This window comes from Galeopterus variegatus, unplaced genomic scaffold, assembly GCF_000696425.1.
Source record: "Galeopterus variegatus unplaced genomic scaffold, G_variegatus-3.0.2 Scaffold6058, whole genome shotgun sequence".
NCBI classification, from domain to species: domain Eukaryota; kingdom Metazoa; phylum Chordata; class Mammalia; order Dermoptera; family Cynocephalidae; genus Galeopterus; species Galeopterus variegatus.
The window spans coordinates 84372-107263 of record NW_007732169.1 but is presented as its reverse complement, the minus strand read 5'-3'; the positions used below and the strand labels follow the sequence as shown (position 1 = coordinate 107263).

Sequence of the window (22892 nt, the reverse complement as noted above, 5' to 3'; positions counted from 1 at the left end):
AAAAAAAAAAAAAAAAAAAAAAAAAAAAAAAAAAAAAAAACAACAACAACAAAAAATATATAAAACAACAAAATATTAGAAGAAATCGAAAGAGAATTTATAAAATAAATTTGAAATTAAGTTTTTAACTATGACATAAAAATCCAGAAGACACACAAGAAAAAAAAATGCATAAAATATTTTTGTGAGGAAAAACCTACCATAAACAAAGTCAAAAGTTGTATGAGATCTCCATACTGGCCAGATACCCCCCCCCCAAAAAAAAATTATATTACATATCAGGGAAAAAAAACTTGCATCTTATATCACTGAGGGTCAATTTCCCTAACACAAAAAAACCTTCTGAAATCAGTAAGAAAATGAACCAATAATATGGACAAAGTATATGAATAGACAGTTTTTAGGGTAGTGGCTATTTAACATAGGAAAAGGCTGAAAACACCTTAAGGGTTCATTAAGAGAGGCCTGGTTTAATTAAAGGTACAAAATGCAGCAGGATATACTGTCAGTTTGAAGAAGCAAGACATACAACAGAGCATGTAATATTCTATAAAAAAGAAAAATATATTCATCTTTGCTCATATTAATATGTGCATAAGATCTCTAGAAGGATACAGAAGAAACTTCTAACAGCAGTTATCTCTAGGGAAGGTAATCAATCGGGTGGCTGGGGCAAGGCTTTATAGGAGATTCCATATTCCTACCCTTTTGTGCTTTTTAAATTTTGAGGATATAAATACCCTAGTTTTTCATAAAATAAATATTAAAAGATATTTTTAAAAATAACATGGTCAACTAAATATCAACTGGAGGGTGTCAATGTGATACAGGTACCCATGGGGAACTAACTCTTAACTGCCAAGAGGCAGCCCATATGAGTTATATGGATGCTGGGGGGTAAGGAGAAAGATGGGTCTTTTTAGCCAGCAAGGAATGGCAAGATGCTGGGACCAGGGAAGGGAAGAACTCTCATCAGGTTAAGTCAGCAGCAGTGTGGCTTTGAAGAAAGCCCCTAGTGTCAGTGGATTAGTTACATACAAGGGGGTTAAGTAAATAAGTAAATATTTTGAAGATAATGGAAGCCAAGTTTCTCACAATCAGAGAATGGAGGTACAAATATGGATAGGGGGAGGACAGAATAAATCATTCTGGTGGTGTTAGAATGAATTAGATGTACTGTAATGAACTCACGGTTTATAATATACAAGTATTTATGGACAGATATAAAAGTAGATATAAATGTGTGTGTAAGTGTATATACACACATATATTTTGTAGCTCCATCTGTACACTGAGAGGGCCTAAAAGCAATAACATCCCAGTAGCAATGAGCATATCTAGCATCTAGATCTTGGTTTCTAAATGCCATTCTCCATTAAAAAGAATAAGGGATTGATTCTTGGAGATATGGCTGCTGTGAAGGCTAGGGCAAGGAAAGTACAGTCATGTGTGGTTATGTTCTGAGAGATGTGTTGTTAGGCAATTTGGTCACTGAGTGAACATCATAGAGTGTACTCACACAAACCTAGATGGTATAGCCTACTACATGCCTAGGTTATATGGTATAGCCTATTGCTCTAACCACCATTAGTTAGAGCAATTGGTACAAGAAAGGAAGTATGCAAAGAATGATGGTGATACAAACCAACTTGAATGAGCTTCTTCTGGCCAAATTTTGGACAATGTGAACAATAAAATAATAATAGTAATAAATTATGATTCACTGAATAAAATTAGAACTCATAAATTTATACTGGTATAAGTAAGTAAATAAGTGGAAAAAGGGGATACTTTACACAAGGCATTACCTTACTGTAGAGTGCCAATTAATAAGTGTAAAAGGAAAAACAGAATCAGAAAATTACCAATTAGCAACCATCACAGTAATATTGAATTCAAGCAAAAACTAAAACAAGTGGATGAAAAAAAATTTAAGCTGATTTATTTTATTTATTTTAAAAATTCACTCTTTTTGGTATACAATTCTATGAATTTAGACAAATAAATAGTCACGAAACCACCACAACCAAGGTATAGAACCCTCCAAATGTTTACTTATGCTGCCTCTTTATAACCCATTCCTCCTTCCATCTCTAACCCCTGGTAACCACTGACGTTTCCTGTCCCTGTTAAGGAACTCGTAGCAACCACTTGATCTGCTTTCTGTTTCTCTGTCATTTTAAGAATGCCACATAAATGAAATAATACAGCATGTACTGGTTTGAATCTGGCTTCTTTCACTTACCACAATGCATTAGAGATTCATTCATCCTGTTGCATCCAACATGGTTTACTCTTTTTATTGCTGAGTACTATTTCATTGTACAGATGGATGTAACAGTTTATTCGCCAGCTGAAGAACATGTGGGCTGCTTCTAGTTTTTAGTGATTTGAGTCCACTATAAATATTTGTGTACAGGTTTTTATATGAACACTAAGTTTTTATATTTCTTGGGTAAAAATCATACTATTGGATCTATATGGTATATATATTAATAGTGGGTAAAATTTTGGTGAGGAAAGTGTATTTATATAACCTCAAAGTGTTTCTTCACAAAATATTTACTATGAAAGACTAAGAAAAGCTAAAGGAGAATAAAGAGCATGATGACTAGATGCCATGCATAATCTGGATCTGGACATATAAAAAATATTGGAACAATCAGTGAAATTTGAATGGGTTCTGTCGATTAGATGGCAATATTATATCAGTGTTAATTTCTTGATATTGATGATATACTGTGGGTATGTAGGAGAATGAATATCCATGTTTTTCAAAAATAGAAATGAAATTATTTTGGGGTAATGGTCTTCATGTCTGCAACTTACCCTTAAATGGACCAAAGTAACACCACATACACATACAGAAAACATACATAGAAAGATAAAGCAAATATGGTGGAATGTCAACAACTAAGGAATCTGGATAAAGGGTACTTTGAACTATTCTTGCAACTTTTCTGTAAGTTTGAAATGACTTCAAAACAAAATATTTTTTAAAAAGATATGTGTAACTAAAGGACCCAGTTCCTAAAATACTCAAACAAATATTTTACTTAAAGTTGTGCAGCTATGGCCACTGTGCATGTTTTACCGTGAAAAGTTTGTGAATGATTTGTATCTAATTCATATCATTATTATCTATGAGCAAAAGCCACATAGAGCATAATTAAGAAACGGCTTATCTTACTTACCTGCCCAATGATTTAGAAACGGTTTTCACAGTAACAGTGAACAACAATGGTTAAGTGATAGAATAAAATTCAACATCTCAGAGTGTGCTAAAAGAGAGTTGAATGGGATGAATCTTTTAACACCCAAAGGTCTTCTGTTTCTATTTATAGAAAACGTACTCAAAGCTCTAGACTTCATATATACTTAAGTATTTGAACACATTAAAATTTTTTGGCAGATTTACTATTCACCGTTTACATTTGAGATGTAAAGGAAACCTATGAGTAATATACCAGTAATTAGCATGTTAACATTTACTTTGAAAAAAGTTAATACTTTTATTATCTAAGGATTTATTCAGCTTGTTTAAGACACGAAACAAAGCATTGCAAATCTAGTTGTAAACAAAACCATAACAGGATAATAAAGCATTAATTATCTCTGGTAGCAATGCAAATTCTATGCATAAGTTTGATTAACCCAATAAAAAAGACCCAAAGGATAAACACAGTATTGGTTTGTAGCAATATTTTAAAAAATCAATATGCCAAACATTCAAAATGAAATTACCGATGTAAAAACAGGTAAAAAATTTGAGTCAAATAAAAGCAGTTTGGTGGAAAATCTCAAGACTGCCTTTTTATCTAGCAGCACAAAACGGTCTGATAATTACCACTAAATAATGACGCTTAATATGTTTAGGCCCTTAATGAATATGCAACACCACTAATTATATCATTTGTATATTATTTCTGAATGACTAAAATAAGTACTTTATCTTAAAAGAAAAACTCAGTTTCCAACCTCTGACTATCAAACTCATTCTTTTATTATCCTAACTGGAAAAGAGTTTCAGGAAGTTCTAACAAATAAAAAAATACTATCAAAATTCATCCCCTCACTTCAGTTTTTTAAGAGGAGGGATTAGTCACCAAACTTTAAAATCATGTTAATTTTTTATTTACAAAATAAGAGCCAAGACTTTGTATTCAGTGTCAATTTGTACATTTAAGTTCAACTTTTTTTTTTTTTTTTTAGTAAAGTAAGAAATTTTGTAAGAAATTTTTAGTAAAGTAAGCCAATTTCATCATGCAGACGAGAATCCCACCTAATAAAATCCTGCCAGAGTGGAATAAGCAAGTCGGATAAGCATATACCAAATAAATCTCTCACAAGTACCTTTTTTATCTGTATTTCTTCGCAGTTTATCCACCTGCGAAATAGCTTCTTCCCAGCAATTGTTGCTTGCTTGAACATGGGGCTGAATCAACTTTAATTTTTGTTCTAGGATTTGATAAGCCTCTGATACTAGTTCTTGTGTTTCTTTGGCACAAACAAGCTTTTCAAGTTCATCCTCAAGAATTATTACCCTGCGTAATAAAAAAAAAAGCAGATTTCTAGAATATAAAATGTAAAATTTATAATTTATAAGGCTTATTAAAAAATAAGCTTATAAGATGAAGAACATTCTGAAAGTAGCTGGCAGTGACCGTTGCACAACTATGCATTCTGTACTTAATGCCACTGAAGTGTACACTTAAAAATGGTTAAATGATAAACCTTATTATGTACATTTTATCACAGTTTTTCTAAGAGCTCATAGAGTATCATATACATATTCAACAAATATTTTTTGCCTACATACTAGGCATTTTATGAGCTAAAAGGATAAATTAAACCTATTTCCTACTTACAAGAAATTTATAACTGAACCAGGGAAATTATACATATATGTAAATAACATACAATATCACAAAATGTTAAAACTAAAATTTTATTTCCATTTTGCAGATGAGGAATTAGGTCCAGAGAGTTGAATAAACTTGTCCAGAGTCACAAAGCTGGTAGGCTAAAGCTGGGATGAATCTAGGCACAAAAAGATAATACCAAAAAGAGACAGAGATAGTCTTATGAGAATTCAGCAAAGGGAAAATTATTACCAGCTATGGAAGACCAGGGAACAGCTAAGGAAGAAGTACTTTTGAGGTAGCATTGAGGGATGGATAAACTTTGAGCCTGTATAAAAGGTGAGGAAGGTTGTTCTAGATGGAACATGGGAAAAGGCATTTATAGTTTGCTGGGACTGAAGGAAAGGAGTAAGAAATAAAGATAGAAATGCAGAATGTAGTCAGGTTATGGCAACCCTTTTCTAAAGAATGTTTTGTGCAGACTTCAATCTAAGCTGCTATGCTCCAAAACCAGTGAAGATTTTCAGTTAAGTGACAAAACAAATGCAGGTTGAGTATCCCTTATCCAAAATGCTTGAGACCAGAAGTGTGTTTCAGATTTTGAATTTTTTCAGATTTTGGAACATTTGCAGAATGTGTATATACCAGTCAGAATACATATATACCAGTCGAGCATTCCTAATCTGAAATCCAATATGCTCCAATAAGCATTTCCTTTGAGCATCATGTCTGTGCCCCCAAAGTTTCAGATTTTGGAGCACTTTGGATTTTGAATTTTTGGATTAGGGATGCTCAACCTGTATATGCCTCAGTAACACTAAACTGGCAGTGCGCACTCTGGACATGGGGAGAACAGTTAGAGGTTGATGCCCTAGTGTAAGCAGGAAACAATATGGTCCTGCACTGAGCACTGAGAGTGGGAAGAGCAGCAAAGCGGGCAAATGAGAGAGAGGAGTGAAACGCAAAAAGAGGATTTTGAAATATGAAACACAAAACATTTTTTTAGATAACACCTTTAAAAGTGGAAGCACTATTGAGCAAATCAGATATGATAGTTTGTGACTGAAACACTTTCTAGTTAAAATACTTAGAGAACTGACAGATAGTAGCATATATAAAATATTCCACTTTAAAATAGGACACATACTTCCCATGAATAATCCACGATCCCTGTTCAAGGTATAAAGCTCCTCTTTTCATGTTCATGTCCACCCAATGTAGTACTCCTCCTTCCCCGAGCCATCTTCCCTCACTCTAATGCATTCCAGTATGTCCTGTATGAATTCTTTGGAGACTCTGGCTTTGCCTAATACTACCTTTCCACTGAAATCTTATTTTCCTCTGATGATGATCCAATCTTTGCCACCGACTCAAGTGGAGATGGCCTATCACCCAAGTTTTCTGTAGGAGACAGGGCTAAAAGTCAGGTTAGCATTCACCTGCTTTCTTAGAACAGCAGATATAGAGCACTGGAACACACCCACCTCACACTTTATTTTCCCTATGCCCTCACCTTTATATCAGCCTTATATATACCTATCCCAGGCCCTCAGCTGATGGGTAAAAACTTATCTTCTCAAAATGTCTTTCCGACCATAAGCTCCTACTCTTGTACATCTTATCCTCCCTCATTCCAGTTAACATAGCCTTTTGATTTTACTGATATGTCAAGTCCATTTGATCCATTTTCTTATTTTATAAATTAATTGCTGCCCTCCCCCTCCCACTTCTTGCCTGGTATCCAGGATCAAGTACAGCAACAACTTTACCAGCTCACTAAATTACCAACACAATGTGAACCCAATCATTCATTTGATCCAGTCCTACATTATGAATATTTAACTGTTAGAAAAAATTTTCATGGGGGGCCGGCCCGTGGCTCACTTGGGAGAGCGTGGTGCTGACAACACCAAGACAAGGGTTAAAATCCCATTACTGGTCATCTTTAAAAAAAAAAAAAAAAAAATTCACAGGAAATGACTGTATTCATATTATAATGCCTCGATTCAATTTTTAAACTTGAAAATTTCCATGTAGAGAACTACATGAAAATAGTATTCTCTATTGATAAAGGTATATGAAAGTGGGATATAAAAATTTGGAAATTAAGGCAGAGTACCAATAATACCATGCAAAGTAGATCAACAAATATAAACTGTAGATAGTACATTTTACTACTTGCCTGGATTGAGTGTACCCCTCAAAACTTGACCCCCGCTGTAACAGTGTTAAAAGGGTGGGAAACCCTACTATGGTAATTAAAAGGTGGGACCACGAAGAGGTGACTAGATTGCAGGACCGTGCCATAGTGAATGGATTAATAATGGTGGTCAGAGGCGTGGTTCTGAGGGCTTTAAAAGGAGAGTGAATGAGGAGGTTAGTTTCTCTCTGTTCCACCACTTTCTGCCATGTGAGACCGCTGCGTTGCCTCAAAGCCATGACCAAGACTCTCACCAGATGTGTTCTATGGACCTTGGACTTGCAGCCTCTAAAACTGTAAACAATAAATTTCATTTTCTTACAAATTACCCAATTCCATGTATTTTGTTATAAACAGAAATGGACTAATACACTACTCAACTGGAGCCAAAAAGCTTGTCTTGTGTTACAGAAAAATTTCTAGATCTGCTGTAATTTCTTTAGAAAAATAGCAATATAGTATTCTTCATCTACACAACAATGCCTCTTGTTATGAACTGTTGTGCTGGAAGATATTTCTCTCAGACTGCAGGTTTTAGTTTAAGAGCCCTACCTTAAGAGGGTTAAAAACAGCTCATTCTTCATAACCTTCTCCATTTCAGCTCTCAAAAAGAATGAACAACCTCTGAGTTTGTCCTATCTTTCTAGGTTTTCTGTTGAAATCAGGAAAAGTCAAAACTATAAATTACAGTACTTAACAAATCACTTGTTTCTCTGCTACACTTGTAGCTATAAACCATCCTTCACGCTGCATGTCTCAATTTGGTTTCTTCTTTCTAGCTAGGACATGAGCCAACAACCACAATGGAACAAGAATGAAGCTTGCTAATCACAGGGACATTTCCTTATATGGCTTCTAAACTTACTCATTCAGTAATGCTTTCAGATGGAGCTGCAAGCTGCGTACCGCTGTGTGAACATTACTCAGTTCTCTTGATTTCTGTTGAGTTTTGGATAAGCGCTGTGGTACTGACTGGTGCTGAGTTTCAAAGTACCTATAGAACTCATAGCTGCGCTTAAGCTCTTCCAAACAGGCAGCATGCGCATGAGGTAGACCTTGAGTCACATCAGACAAAATACGATGAGACAAAAGTGTTGGAGTAAGCAAGAGCCTAGGAGGTGAATTGGCTGTAGAAAGTAACAGGGCTAACCGTCTGAAGAACTCTGAACTCTGTGCCACCCAGAGTTGGAACAAAACCTATGGGAAAAAAGAAAAGAAAGAAAGAAAGAAAAAAGGACTAGATCAATAAAAATACTGGCCAACATTTAAAACAAACCAAAAATTTGTTTATCTTAACTTCTGGTTTAAGTTCTTCACTTTATCCTAAATAATGAGTATAGCTGAGCTTGAACTAACTCTAAAATTAGCCAAGAATGTTTTATCAAATTGTGTAGTCACAGCATATGGGAATACGTATTTGTAAACCTGTAAAGATATCTTTCACTAGATCTTTTTATAAAGCTTTACTATTGTTCCTTTCAGAGAGAAGTTGCTTTTAAAATTTAACTTACAAAATCCATTTTAAAACTATGTGGGCACAATGGCAACTATACAAGGTGGCAACACACTTTTGAACATTACAGGGGTTCTTGGCAGTTTATAAACTCTATAGACAAGGCTTCAGAGCTTGATAATCTTGGTAATAACCCAACTCAAATACTGAGTTTGGTTATAGATTAGTTATAGGTCAAAATAAAGCAAATATAAAAACACTCTTATAGTCTGATTCAGAAAACAGTATGGGTGAGCAAAAAGGATCCAGCCATAATCAAAATCACTGGGTGGGGAGACAACAACAGAGAACAAGTCTCACATTTTAGAGCAGCTCAGATAAGACGAAATTTGAAAATTCAGCTAACATTTATTAATTGCTTACTCTACACCAGGCACCAGACTTGCAAACATTTAATGCTTTGGAGGTAAGTATTGTGATTATTAAATTTTAATAAACATAGAAGCAATAATTTGCTCAAGACATCAGTAGTCAAGTGATGAAGCTAGAGTTAAACCTAGAAAAGTCTGACTCTATGGGGTCCTTTTTCTCTTTGCTGCCTATACTTAAGCTAGACTACAATTCAGGATTTAACAAACTTTTAAAAACGATACACAGAGAACATAAAGAAATAGGGAAATCATGAGACACTTTGATAAATAAACAAAAAATAATTTAAAAATGAAATGAAGAAATACTGTAATTCTTTCTTCAACTCCTTTTTAAAGAATAATAGCTATCTCCATTTTTGGTACCCACTATATGACAAACCTTGTTCTAGGTATTTTTTATGTCTTTTTATTTAATCTAACACGTTATAAGGTAGATATGATAACCTCTTTTTATAAGTGAGATAAGTTCAAAGAATAACTTATTTAAGATCAAATGGTTAATCAAAGTCAGGGATAAAATATAAATCCAGGTCTGCTCAATTTTCTTCATTAAGAATCTCTTAAATTGTCCTTTGAAAAAAACTTTATTTCAACTATAGAGTTAAGCATGGTCATGATATTGAATTTGGAAGTATGAAATTACCTACAGTCCCACCTCCCCACAGAGTAGCTATTAGTATCCTGGTATTTTCTCCTATTCATTTTTAAAAAACAGAGTTGTGGGGCTGGCTGGTTAGCTCAGTTGGTTAGAGAACGGTATTATAACAGTAAGGTCAAGAGTTTGAATTCCTTTACCAACCAGCCACCAAAAAATAAAAAATAAAAAAAACAGCAGAGTTGTGATCATACTGCATGTATATACTTATGTGTCCTGATGGTTTTACTGTAAACAAACATTTCTCCAAGTTTTCACAAAATCTTCATAAGCAAGTTGTAGTTGCTACACAGTGGCTCACCATGTGGGTCTACCATGATTTATGCAGCCATTCCTCTCTTGCTGAACATTTAGGCAGAGTTCCATTTTTCACTATTATAAACAGAAAGCTATTAAGCAACTTGGTACATAAAGCTTGACTATATTTAGAATAATTTCCTTAAGAAAGATTTATAGAAGTGGAATTACTGATTCAAAGGACAAATCATTTAAAAGGTTCTTTGTAGGTCAAATTGCATTCTGAAACAAATAACTTTAGAGAACTAAGGAAACCAAGAAAAAAACTATTGCAGTAGCCTAGATAACAGATGATGGTAGCTAGGCCTAGGACAGTGATAGGAGATATGGAAAAGTGGATGGATTTAAAATACATTTTCAAGATAGAAATGACACAAGAATCTGCTAATGGACTGGATATGATGAAGTAAAAATGATGGATAAGAAAGATGTTCAGTCCCCAGTACCACCATTCTCATTTTGATAACACCAAGGTCAAGGACTTGGATCCTAGTACTGGCCAGCCACCAAGAAAACCCCCAAACAACAACAACAACAACAAAAGATCGTGCCCCAGGTTCCTAGTTTAAGTTGTATAGTGCCATTTATTGAGATGGATTTAAATGAGGGTAGGAATAAGTCAAGACAAATTTCAAGTAACAGGAAAGACCAAAAAACAAAGGAGAATTAGAACATTTATGTGGATTAGAAAATTTAAAATATGGTCTCAAAACCAAATGGATCTTGATAAATGCTGTCAACTGCACTTAGATTGATTTTTGTGATAACCAGAGAGTTTTAAAGATTAGAAACAAAAATATCTAAGAGCTTGCTAATTATGAAAAAGGAATTTAAGACATTTAGATTGACTTCTTAAAAATACTACTGGAATCTCACTGCACACACAGATTTTATAACTTGCTTTAACTCATGTTTTTCTGTGTTATTATTTTCTTCAATATTTATCTGCTACTAACTCCAAAGTAGTTCATCAAATGTATGTACCATAAGTCATTATCAATTCCATATTATGAAACTTTTAATTTGTTTCCAATATTTGCTGCTGTAGTAATATCATGAACCTTTGGGTATATCTTTGATTACTTCCTAAGATAAATCTGTGAGAGTAAAATTGTTGAACTAAAGAGTATATGCATTTATGAATATTGGTACTCACTGCTGAAGTAAACCAGTTTATACTTTCACAACTAGTGTGTGAGGTCTCACTGAATCTTCATTTATAATATTAACAACCTTCAATATCCTTGGCAAAAAGGTTAACTTATGACTTTTATTTCTATTTCTTTCATTACTAAGATTGAAAGTGTTAACATATTTATCGGCCATTTGTATTTCTTCTTTTGTGAACTACCAGTTCACATACCTGACATATCTTTTGCAGGTTTTAGACACCTTAGAGCTCTTTATATAGAAAGAATTCAAGCCCTTTGTTATGAATCATTGCAATTATTATTAGCTTGTTTGCATTTAAAATATGCAATATTTAAAGTTTAGTTTTTTATGTAGCCAAATGTATTCTTTTATGTGGCTTTTAATATATGAAAAAAAAATCTTGCTCTAGACAAGAATTTTGGAGATTTTCCAAGGGAAGATGTAGATCTCACTAAGTGCTTTATTTACATTTGTTGAAATAAATGATTAGTCATAAAATCACTCATATTGGTTTCCAATTAAAGTACATTCATTTATCTCCAAACTGTAATTTAAGGCATTTCTTACATTAAGAATTTTAAGTATTTTAACATCAAAATATAAATATCTCCTCATCTGATCCTTATGATGCTCTCAGCTTTGAAAGACAGCACCACAAACATCATTAAGACATTTATGATGACGGTATTCAGCAAACAATGAAGGGAAACAGGTGCACCATTTACGTTCAGAAAGCACAGGCACAATTCAAGTGTATCTACCTTTTCTTCAGCCCTTCCCCTCCACAACTGGATTACCTTCAAAGCAGGCAGGCTGAAGCCATCCGTAAGGTTATGTGCTTCCTCTTCTGAAATCTGCTCTTCACTAAGTCCAAGGCCCAGCTCCTTAAAAGGCACCACACAGATGTAGTTGGTTATATTGTCACTCTCAGAGTTCAGGGGGTAGGTTAAATTAGGTTAAGGCAATAAACAAAGCCTTTTTTTTAGGAAAGCATAAAAGGTAGAATAAAATTGTCCAAAATTACATTTACTAATCTTTTTTTGATCTTTTACAGCAAGAGACTTTGCACCAGTTTTTAAACAGAAATTAAATCTTAAAATCTAACATATTAACATCTCAGTTATCTTATAGGATACTTGTGAATAAAATTTTTATGTCTAAATTATAAAAAGTTCAACCCTTCAAAAGTGTTACAGTGCTAATTTAGTTATTTTTGACATCTACCTTTTGAGCTGTATTGCGTATTTTTTTGTGTGTGTGTGTCTTTTTTACTGACCGGTAACGGGATCGCATGACATCTACCTTTTGAGCTGTATTGCGTATTTTTTTGTGTGTGTGTGTCTTTTTTACTGACAGGTAATATTGAAACTTAACAGATTTTTATGTATTTGCTGTATTTCAGTCTGCCATGGTTATTGTTCCTTTTGATGCTCATATTTTCCCATCTTTGACCTTGGGAGGGCCTTCAGATTGGCTCCTGAGTCCTGACTCTAGTGGTCTTCCTTGCTTTCTGATGTGACAAGATGTTCCAAACTTATATTTTACACTTCCTAACTCCAGTCCTGTAATCAGCTATTAAGGAAGTTGTGGTTCCTTTCTAGGTTGTAAGAGGCGCTCTTTGCTACGTGATTGATTAGTGTCTCTAGGATAGCCTTTCTTTTAAATTCCAATTTTAAATCTGCTGTGGGCTGGGAAACCAGACAACAAAGCTTTAATTCTGAATTAATAAAATGCTTGAGATTTTAGTTCACAAACTTGATGCTCTGTGTGTGTGTATGTGTGTGTGTATACCATTTATGCTCTTTGTATTTTCTGTTAAGATTATCAGAGAGATAAATCTCTGGGTTTTTTTGTTTGTTTGTTTGTTTTTTTGTCTTTTTCCGTGTCCGGCAACGGATCGCAACCCTCAGTGTCGCCCCCGCACCGGACCGGGACCGGCAACGGGACCGCAACCCTCGGCGTTGCCCCCGCGCCTCGCTCAGCCAGTGAGTGGGAACCGGTCTGCATGTGGGATCCGAACCCTCGGGCGGGAGCGCCGCCGCACTTCCGAAGCGGCGCACTATCCAGTGCGCCACCGGGCCGGCCTCTATTCTATCTAAGTTGTTTGGCATAAACTACTGTTTCCTCTGTTCTCTTCCTTATGAACATATATCAATATCAATCAAGAATGATTTTTCTCCTTTGTTTTTATAAAGAATTTTATCCATACAATTTCTGATACTGGACCATCTTTGTATTTCCAGCATATTCTTATTTAGTCACATTATAATAATATTTCGATATGGTGCTAGATTAAATTTATAAATATTCTATTTAAATATTTTGTATTTCCATTTGTGAGATTAGTATATAGTTTTTATTCTTTGCAATGCATCATGTTTTGATAGTTAGATTATTGAAGTATTTTTATAAATAAAATGATATAGGGGAGCTTTCTAACCTTTTCTATATTCTGAAAAAAATTTTTTAATTAATAAAACCATCTGGACTTGGTAATTAAATTTTTTTATTCAATTAGTTTTTGAATGTGTAATATATTCACAGGATTCAAAATTCATGAGATATTAAGGGGTATAATAAAACTGCTTCTCATCTCTTTTGCCTAGCCACCTAGTTCTCCTATCCAAAGGCAAAGGCAATCCCTGTTACCAGTATCTTGTATATCCTTCAAGATATTTTATGCATATATACATAAAAGCAAATCCAAATATAAGTGTGTATATCTGGGTATATGTAGATATATACACACACACATGTACACAAATAAATACACACATATTTATCCCTACATAAATACACAGTCCCTTTCTTGCATGAATGGAAGGGTACTATAAATACTGCTCTGTGCACTTTACTTTTTTTCACTTAATATAATTTGGAGATCATTCCACAGTAGTGCATCAAGAACTCTATCATTGTTTAATAGTTGCATATTTTCCATTGTTTACATATAAACAGGTGTTTTCTTTTTAAAATGGAATATACTTTATCCAATTGAGCTTTTAAATTCTTCCTAAATCGGTTTTGAAGATTTGTATTTTTAGAAGAAATTAACCATTTCCCCCTAAATTTTCAAAGTTGCTGCTACAGAGTTACATATATTATCCCCTTATAAATATTTTAATATCTTCCACATCTATGGTTACCACTGTGTTCTCATTACTCATCTTGTATATTTCTGCTCTTTACTTTGATCATACATAGTATTGTTACTGGTCTTTTCAAAGAAACGGTTGATGAATTCTTTTTTACTTTAATTCCTTAAAGTTTCTTTATGGAGAATATGATGTGGCCTCTGCCTACCTCTGAATCTCATTTCATACTCCAACCCCCAACTTAACTGCGCTCCACTTAAGATGGTCTTCTTTCTATACTCCAATCATGCTAAACTCATTCCTGCCACAAGATCTTTATATCCGCTGGTGCATCTCACTGGAACACTCTTCCCCCAGCTCTTTCTCATTATACAACTCATTTAAATGGCTCTTCAGAGGCTTTTGCCTACCATCCAATCAAAAGCACCATCCCACACAATCACTCTCTATTCTATTCCCCTGGGCTTTTTTTTTTTCCTTTATAACAATTATTATATTTGAAAATATCATCTTTTTATTTATTATTGATTATCTCATTTATGAGAACAAGGATTGTGTCTATCTTGCTCACTGCTAGTTCCTCAGTTTCTAGAAAAGTGACTGGCACAGGGAACTCATACAATCTGCAATCTTTGTTAGGCTATCTCCTCTCATTCCACATTAAACTATACACTCCATGAGGCACTCAGTTTATGCTCAATAAATATTCACCAAATCACTAACTACTTGCAGTCCGCATGCCACTGTCAAATCTCTATTTCTTTCCATATGTTTTTGCTTCCTTCTACCTGGAATGCAGACTCTTAACACCCTCACAGCCAAGTCCTACTAGTTCTTTGAGGGTCAACTCAGGTGTCAACTCTCTAAAAGCCTTCTCTGACCCCATAAGCCAAGTACATTATCCTGCTATGTTGGAAGGCACCCTGGCATTTATATTGTATTATGAATACTGGCTTATCTATTGATCACACTCAAAAGCCTTTGAAAGTGGATATTACATGTTTTTAGTCTTCCTAGCACCTAAGAGAGTAGATGACCTATAGCAGGCAGGCATTCAGGCAGCCAGGGAACAGAATAGACAAGTTCTTGACAAAAATTAAAATGCTTTCTCTGCATTTCCAAAGAGGTAATATAGTACAGTAAATGTACACAGAGAAAGGTTATAAGTTATAAATCCTACAACTTCACCTATTACTAGTTGTGTGACACTGAGCAAGTCACTTAACCTTTATTTTAGTTTTCTTACAAAGCAGAGATGAGAAAACCCAGCTAGGAAGATTTGCATTAAGGATATAATAATACAACATAAAGCATTCTGTAAACTGTAAGCATTATATTTATCAGTGCTACTGTACCCAGCAACATGAAGGTCTTTTTGCCCTCCATTTATTCATAATTTTACTCATCTATGAATCTCTAATAAAATAAAAATCTTATACACCTTTATTTTCTGGTTAATAGAACTAATTTCCTGACTTCAATCTGATTCTAGACCCTCTGTTTTTTTGAAAAGAGAAGGATTTCCTGTTACCAGTTCATAACGATGTCATGACACAAATTTGCCATGTTCAGAAGTTTTTAAAAATGTTAGACCTAGCAAAGCCAGGCTCTTCTGACTATTCTTTGGACCAGTAAAAAAAGGGACTTCAAGTTTTTCCATTGTAAAAATGAGCCACACAAGAACAGAAGAACTTTATTCTTGTCTATTGTCATTCCCACTGGAATGCACTTCCAGTTTTAAAATAGTTCTTATATTTATATAGTTTTAAAATAGAACTTATATTCAAACAGGCAATTGCAGTTTATAGTTAACTTTACAGGATGCAACTCGGGACTCCAGAAACATTGCTTATTCTCATGTATAGACAAAAAAAGGATATTTTTTCAGCATATATAGGGTAGCTAGCCTTGCTCCTTGAAAGTTGGCTCTTACAGTTCTGTAGACAGCTTTCCGAAGACCGATGAGATGCTGACTGGGATGCTGTCCAGCTTTATTAAATGGGCAAGCAGCACTGACCCTGTCAAGCAAACTTGAAAAGTAAAATGTGATACAACTGTACAGGTGTCCTAAAGTTTTTGTTTTCTAAATCCAAAATTCTATTAAACTTAGAAAAAAAAATTCCTTTTTTATGATTTCCATTAGAAAATGATTATCAGTACCCCAACCTAGTTCTCATAAAATAGCCAGTCCTCTGATACATATATAGTCACCAGAAAAAGATAAATCAAAAATTAAAAATATTAAAAAATGAAGGCTTCCTCTGATGTGACGGAACAATCAATTTTAATTGAGATATAATAGAAATATATGAATATTTAAGAATTTGCATCTTTTTTATACAGACACTTTACCTGCTAAAATATACTAAAGTGGAACTACTTTACATTCAGTTTTCAAAACCTATATCTACAGGAAGTATGAAGGACTTAATTATAAACACTTTCACATTCTTAATATACATTTACATAGGTTCATTAATCATATATTTGTTCATTTGTACAGAACAAATTTATATAAAAATAAATTCTGTACATTCATAAAAGTAGGGCAAAATTACTTACCCACCTGCTGCCACTGGCACTTACCTACTCAAAATGAAGTAGGGAACGCAGAAAGGCAACAGGACCAGTGGCCAACAGGGGAATGCAAGTAGAAAGGCAAAGTAAGGGTTACCATGTAGTAGCATAGCTACTCTAAAAACTGTTCAAGAGGAAGCACATTTCATGGCACTTTCCACAAGATTAATGGGATGTACCTATTTGTAACAATGACACATAATGCATTATGTTTTGTAATGGAAAGTATGCATGATTAAATACTACATAGTTATTGGATAATAGTTTTTTTCACTTAACCAGTAACCTCTCCCAATAGCAAAACAAAATATTTGCATTTATAAATCTTTTACTCATAAAATAAGACACCTAGCTCAAAACTTTAAAAATGTTAAATCATACTACAATATATTCAGGCATTAAAAATCTGTAAAAAGCAGAGGATAATAATTGACAGGTTTATTTTAAAATAAGGGTATGAAAATGAGAAAGGGTTAAATTACTTGCTACAGAGGACAAACTGAAGTAGAAACAAAATAGCATTCATGATTTCAATATATGGCACTATTGCTTGTGTTCCATTTTACTGAATCAGTTTTAAAAATAAAGTATTTCTAAAAAATTATAATTCAAGATTTATTATTCCTCATAATTTATTTTTTCAGTCTACTATCCAGTTAGCTAGAGACAAATGAAGCACAATTTCTTCCAATATTTCTGTCTGCCATTTGAATGGGTAGAAGACATAATCTGCAGGTAAATCATGTCTAACTGGCTCACTTTACCTCTTCATGCCAATTCCAAACATATGGGTAAAAGCCAGAAAATGACAAAAAGCACAGAATACATGCCTAAGCATGTATTCATTGGACACATGGCTCACTTTACCTCTTCATGCCAATTCCAAACATATGGGTAAAAGCCAGAAAATGACAAAAGGCACAGAATACATGCCTAAGCATGTATTCATTGGACACATAGCCATTTTGCTTAACCAGTCAATCTTTGCATTTTGCCGTGCAAGTCAAGAATGAAAAGTAGCTACTCTTTATTTTCAGTGTGATTTTTTAACTTCTAATATTTGACACTCAAACAACTTAAAATTTGCTATCCTCTATCAACAAGAAGTAGACTTCAACTAATGGAAGGACAAAAAGCAACAGACACTGAGGATTCTTAAACTTTGAAGTCAGCCAAAAGAGAGGTTATAAAATCCCTCTCATGTCTCTGGATTGTTGTGTGGAACACAACAGAGTGAAGGTCAACAAGAAGTAGACTTCAACTAATGGAAGGACAAAAAGCAACAGACACTGAGGATTCTTATACTTTGAAGTCAGCCAAAAGAGAGGTTATAAAATCCCTCTCATGTCTCTGGATTGTTGTGTGGAACACAACAGAGTGAAGAACAAGATGACTACTGGAGATTTCCCCACTATGATTTTCCAGAAACAGTGTTTATGTCAAGATTGTATAAGTGCTATTCTAGAGCAGAGCAAAGGATAAGATGATTACCCGAGGTTCTTCCCCACTTTTCATGATTTTCCAGATATAACTAATTAAGAGCAATAATTATTCTTCATCATATACTTACTTTCTCCCATCTATAGATTGTGAATGTTATATAAATTATTAAATATACTAGATAAGAGTACAACTGTTCTCTGTTAGTGTTTAGCAGGCAGCCTAGTATACTGGGAACAGGCTTTAGAGTCAGATAAAATGGATTTGAATATTTCCTCTACCACTTACAACTGTATGACTTTAGTTGTACGTAAACATGATTAGCAAAGTATATGGAACATAGATGGTGCTCAATAAATATAACTTTCCCTTCAATAACAGAGTAAATAATAGCCAGTATATCCTATAACTTAATACACACACAGCTAGTTGGGTGAACATTTAGTTTCCTGTGGGAACGTGAAATATCACAATTTGCATAATAGTCTGAGATTATCAATGCCATAATATCTAAAAAATATTTACATAAAGAGTATTAGTAATACATGTTGAGATTTTTCAAAATGAATTCATGTCAGATATATCTATTATATAAACTGGAGAAAGATGGCATTTGACAGAGAGTAAAGGGCACAAGCATTTACTGAGTAACAACTGCATGCTAGGTTCAGTGTTAGGTACTCTCTATATTTTATCTCAACGTAATCACATGGCAATAAACAGAAATCAGTATAATTCTCAAAGTACTTCGGTTTCTCAAAGTAGACAAGCAGAATCATACTACATATTAAATCTAGCATATAATGTCTTTATTCCTTCACTTAGCATTTAATAGGCCTTAATAAGTGTTAAAGAGAAACCTACTTCTTTCCTGTGAATGCAACACACAAATGAAAATAGGTAATACCATCCTTTAACTATGTAGTAAAAAAGAATCATTTAAAAAATAGAATAAAATGTGAACTCACAGTGTAAATCCTCTGGAAATGACTTCAGTTTCTTGAATGAGACGTAAAGCTTTTCTTACAAGGTTAGTAAAAGCCCGGCTATTTGCTGCCATATCTTCCAAACGGATATTGTATTTTTTTAGGGTCATTTGTAGTTTGGCTGTTCTCCATAATCTCAAAGCTCTTATGATCAGATAAACAAACAGAATCACTCCCCACACCAGCCAGGAAGATAATGTCCACCAAGTGGGAAGCATAATGAGCAAACTAATGAAGGCAAATAGCATTGAGACATCCCTAGGAACAGAGAAACCAAGAAAGGATAAGATGCTTTATTCTCATAATGACATTTGAGTGACTATAGATTTGGAAAACATCAGACTTTGCTATCTGTTACAATATGAAGCAGTAGTCAGTGTGACAAGAAAAACAAATTGAGGACACTGAGGCCAATGAATGTAACTGTCTGTATAATTTAAACAGCTTGAGCAGTGATTCAGTGCATTTCTTGAGTCATTCTTCCCTTCTCTGTCAGGAAGAGGACATCAACAATTCTTTACATATAATCCCTTTTTTACAATTCATTCTTATTTATTTGTTTGTTTGTTTATGTATTTAGTTATTTATTTACAGATTATGACCTGGTATTAGACCCAAATACTTCAAGTTGAAACATTTTAGAATAGGTTTGAGTCATCAAACTATGTTTCCTAGTATCTCTTCTCAGCCAACATAGCAAGAATCAATTGTTTACCTCCATGTCCCATCCTATACTTGGTGTCTCTACAATGTGGTTATGATAAAATCTATTAATTATATAGAAACATAAAGAACAGGCTAGGTTTGCATGTACACATGTGTACAGAGAGAAATTCTTTTGGCACACAGTATATAATAATCAAATTGATTTTTTTCCAGCTTTATTTTAAATAATAGCTACTTTAGAAAGATACTTTTTTTTTTTTTTTTTACCTCTGGCATATCATTAAACCAATTGTAATGCTAAGTGTATGAAATATTTATAATGCCTTTACAATGGTCAGCATGATGAATTTCCTGTAATTCATATGTAAGCATTCAACGGATAAATGTTTCTGGATGGTACCAAATATTGGGAGCTGCCAGTAAGGTCTAGATCTTTTTTTTGTTCTGGGGTGGAAGCCCCCCAAAGCCAGGGCTGAACGTACATACCTCCCAAAACTTTTTTTTTTTTTTTTTACCTCTGGCATATCATTAAACCAATTGTAATGCTAAGTGTATGAAATATTTATAATGCCTTTACAATGGTCAGCATGATGAATTTCCTGTAATTCATATGTAAGCATTCAACGGATAAATGTTTCTGGATGGTACCAAATATTGGGAGCTGCCAGGGAGCAAAGTGTTGGAAGGTGTCCATTTTCCTGTTGTGGAGGTTGCCCTGCAGACAGGATACTGGGATCAAGCAGCTCAATCAGCTCCACATCCTCTTGTACCAAGACTTCCTGTTGCAGGATGGTATGTAGTGAGTCGAGTCGGAATCCAATATCCTTGCCATTAAAATACCAGAAGAGAGGTATTAATACATACATAATATTGTAGTAAATGCTAAGCTCTAAATGTACTAAGAAAATTTAGAAGTGTTTATTTTCAGTACAGACTCCAGGAAGAAGAAACAACAGTTCAATCTACCATCAGTATGATAGATGGGGTTTTACTTTCACTGTAAATGTGCAATAATAAAGATTGAGGTAGTCATGATTGAGTCACCAGATGTGAAATATAAATTTTTAATAACCAGATGTAAAGTAATTACAGATTAATAAACTTGTCTAGTTAAGCCTCATTAATTAAATTGCTAGGAAACAATGTAAAAACGTAATCCTACAACAAAGAAGATGTTATCCATGGATACTATAAAAATACAGCCAATATCTAAGAATTATATCAGCAGGATCAAGGCCTTCTAAAAATGGACATTCAAATATTAAAAAATACATCATTAAGGAATGTAATACAAAACCACACTAACATTTGCATAGCACTTTATAGTTTACAAAATGCCTTCACATATACCAGCTCATTTATTCCTTCCTCTCTTCCTTCTATCCGACTATCAAGGAATATCTTCTACAAGCCAGGCACCATGCTTGACACTGAAGACACAAAAAACAAACAAGACATTCAAGTCTCTACTCTTAAAGAGTTCATGGTTTAACAGAACTGAAAAGCTAACAGTTGCAATATAATGTGCAAAGGAGTACAATGAGGTATACCTAGGGTACTATGAAAATGGCACAGAGGGACCAAACATGAAATGAAGTCAGAGAAAGTAAAAGAGGTGAATCCTGAGCTAAGTCTTAAAGGATGAATAAGAATTGATAAGATGAAAGACTAGTGAGATGGGACAGGACAAAAGCCTTCTAATTTAGGGAAGTGTAAATTTAATCTGATATTAGCTGTGTGCACAGTGCACATAGTGGAGAGGTGAGAGATGAGGTAACAGTGTTAGGGCAGATAGGTTCAACCTCACGGTAACCCTGTGATGTCCATTATCATCCTCCTCTCCATTTTATCGAGGATAAAACCGAAGCCCAAAGAGATTAAATAACTTTTCAGAATTACAATTTCAAATCCTAAGCCTTTGGTAGTTGATTTTGCTTCCCTGAATATAGTCTGCCTCAACAGAAAATCTAAAGTTTTATTTTGTATTAAATTTGATAATAGAGTGATCCTATTATTTGATCAAAATAAGCGAACTTTTAATGGACAAGGCCTTTAGCGATTAAAGTAAAATCAGTGAGGCCTAGGGTCTGAAGGCAGTCGGTTTGCTTTTCTCAGTTAATCATTCCAACTCCACAGATTACAGCCCTGGCTGATCATAATGAGGACTGAAGTAGGAATGTGGAAATCCATATATTAAACTGAGTACATGACCTCTTGATCATGGTTATATGTCACTTTTAGAGAAGGAGAAGAATATTTTTAATATTAGGCCTATTTGGATATATTTTATTTATCTTCAATCTAAAAAGGGAACATCTTCTCAATGGAATATTTATCTTCCTTTTAGCCTGTTGTTATCTTCAATCTAAAAAGGGAACATCTTCTCAATGGAATATTTATCTTCCTTTTAGCCTGTTTTTTAGGCTTTTTTACCATCTACTGACACACTCTGCAGATAAGTCTGCAGCACTTTAATGTTTCATGTTTGAACAGTTGCCTCCTCTTCTCACAATCCTGATCCTAACATTAGAAACCGCTTAACTATTTGATGTCCCACCCCACTTTCATAAAGAAAGAACAGCAAAACTCACTTTATACTAATGACTGGGCAGGAGATGGAGCATGGTAGCTTTTCAAGTAATCTCTGAAATGAATCTTCACATATTGATCTTACCATTTGGTTTGGATTCTCCAGTTAGATACAGTCATATTCAAATACGAGTATTAGAAATCAAACTTTTGCTATAAAAGCTTTATGCCATACCTTTTATGAGACTTCTATGCACCTTTTATAGGTAAGTCTAAAGAAGCTTAACTAGATGAAGGATAAGGCTGTCAGAGAGGAGGATAACTATTAACGTACGATGGAGCTCTCCCTCTTCACAGATAGAGATTCTGCTTAATCAGTTACTCACTTTCTTCAACTTGGCATCAGACCCATCTGCAAAACTAGAATAACACCTCCCAACAACCAACACGATTAGAGGCAGTACTGATAGCTCTGGGAGTATTTCATTCAAGGGTGTGACAGACCAATAACCTACCATCATTTATACGTACAAATGAACTTGAAAGGAA

At 34.2% G+C, this 22892-nt stretch overlaps 1 protein-coding gene across 4 annotated transcripts in view; it reads right to left on the bottom strand.

Moving 5' to 3' along the window:
* The window catches only part of VEZT (vezatin, adherens junctions transmembrane protein), a 62710-nt gene that overhangs the window by 8952 nt on the left and 30866 nt on the right, over window positions 1–22892 (bottom strand). For 2 of the 4 annotated variants that reach the window (XM_008590378.1, XM_008590377.1), the window contains 6 exons: window positions 20463–20638; window positions 19131–19406; window positions 16026–16163; window positions 11848–11995; window positions 7928–8259; window positions 4354–4544 (listed from right to left, as the gene is read on the bottom strand). In XM_008590378.1, the coding sequence (XP_008588600.1) occupies window positions 4354–4544; window positions 7928–8259; window positions 11848–11995; window positions 16026–16163; window positions 19131–19406; window positions 20463–20638 (1261 nt within the window). Of the gene's footprint in view, window positions 1–4353; window positions 4545–7927; window positions 8260–11847; window positions 11996–16025; window positions 16176–19130; window positions 19407–20462; window positions 20639–22892 lie in introns of all 4 variants that reach the window. The other 2 variants (XM_008590375.1, XM_008590376.1) reach the window with 1 other exon arrangement.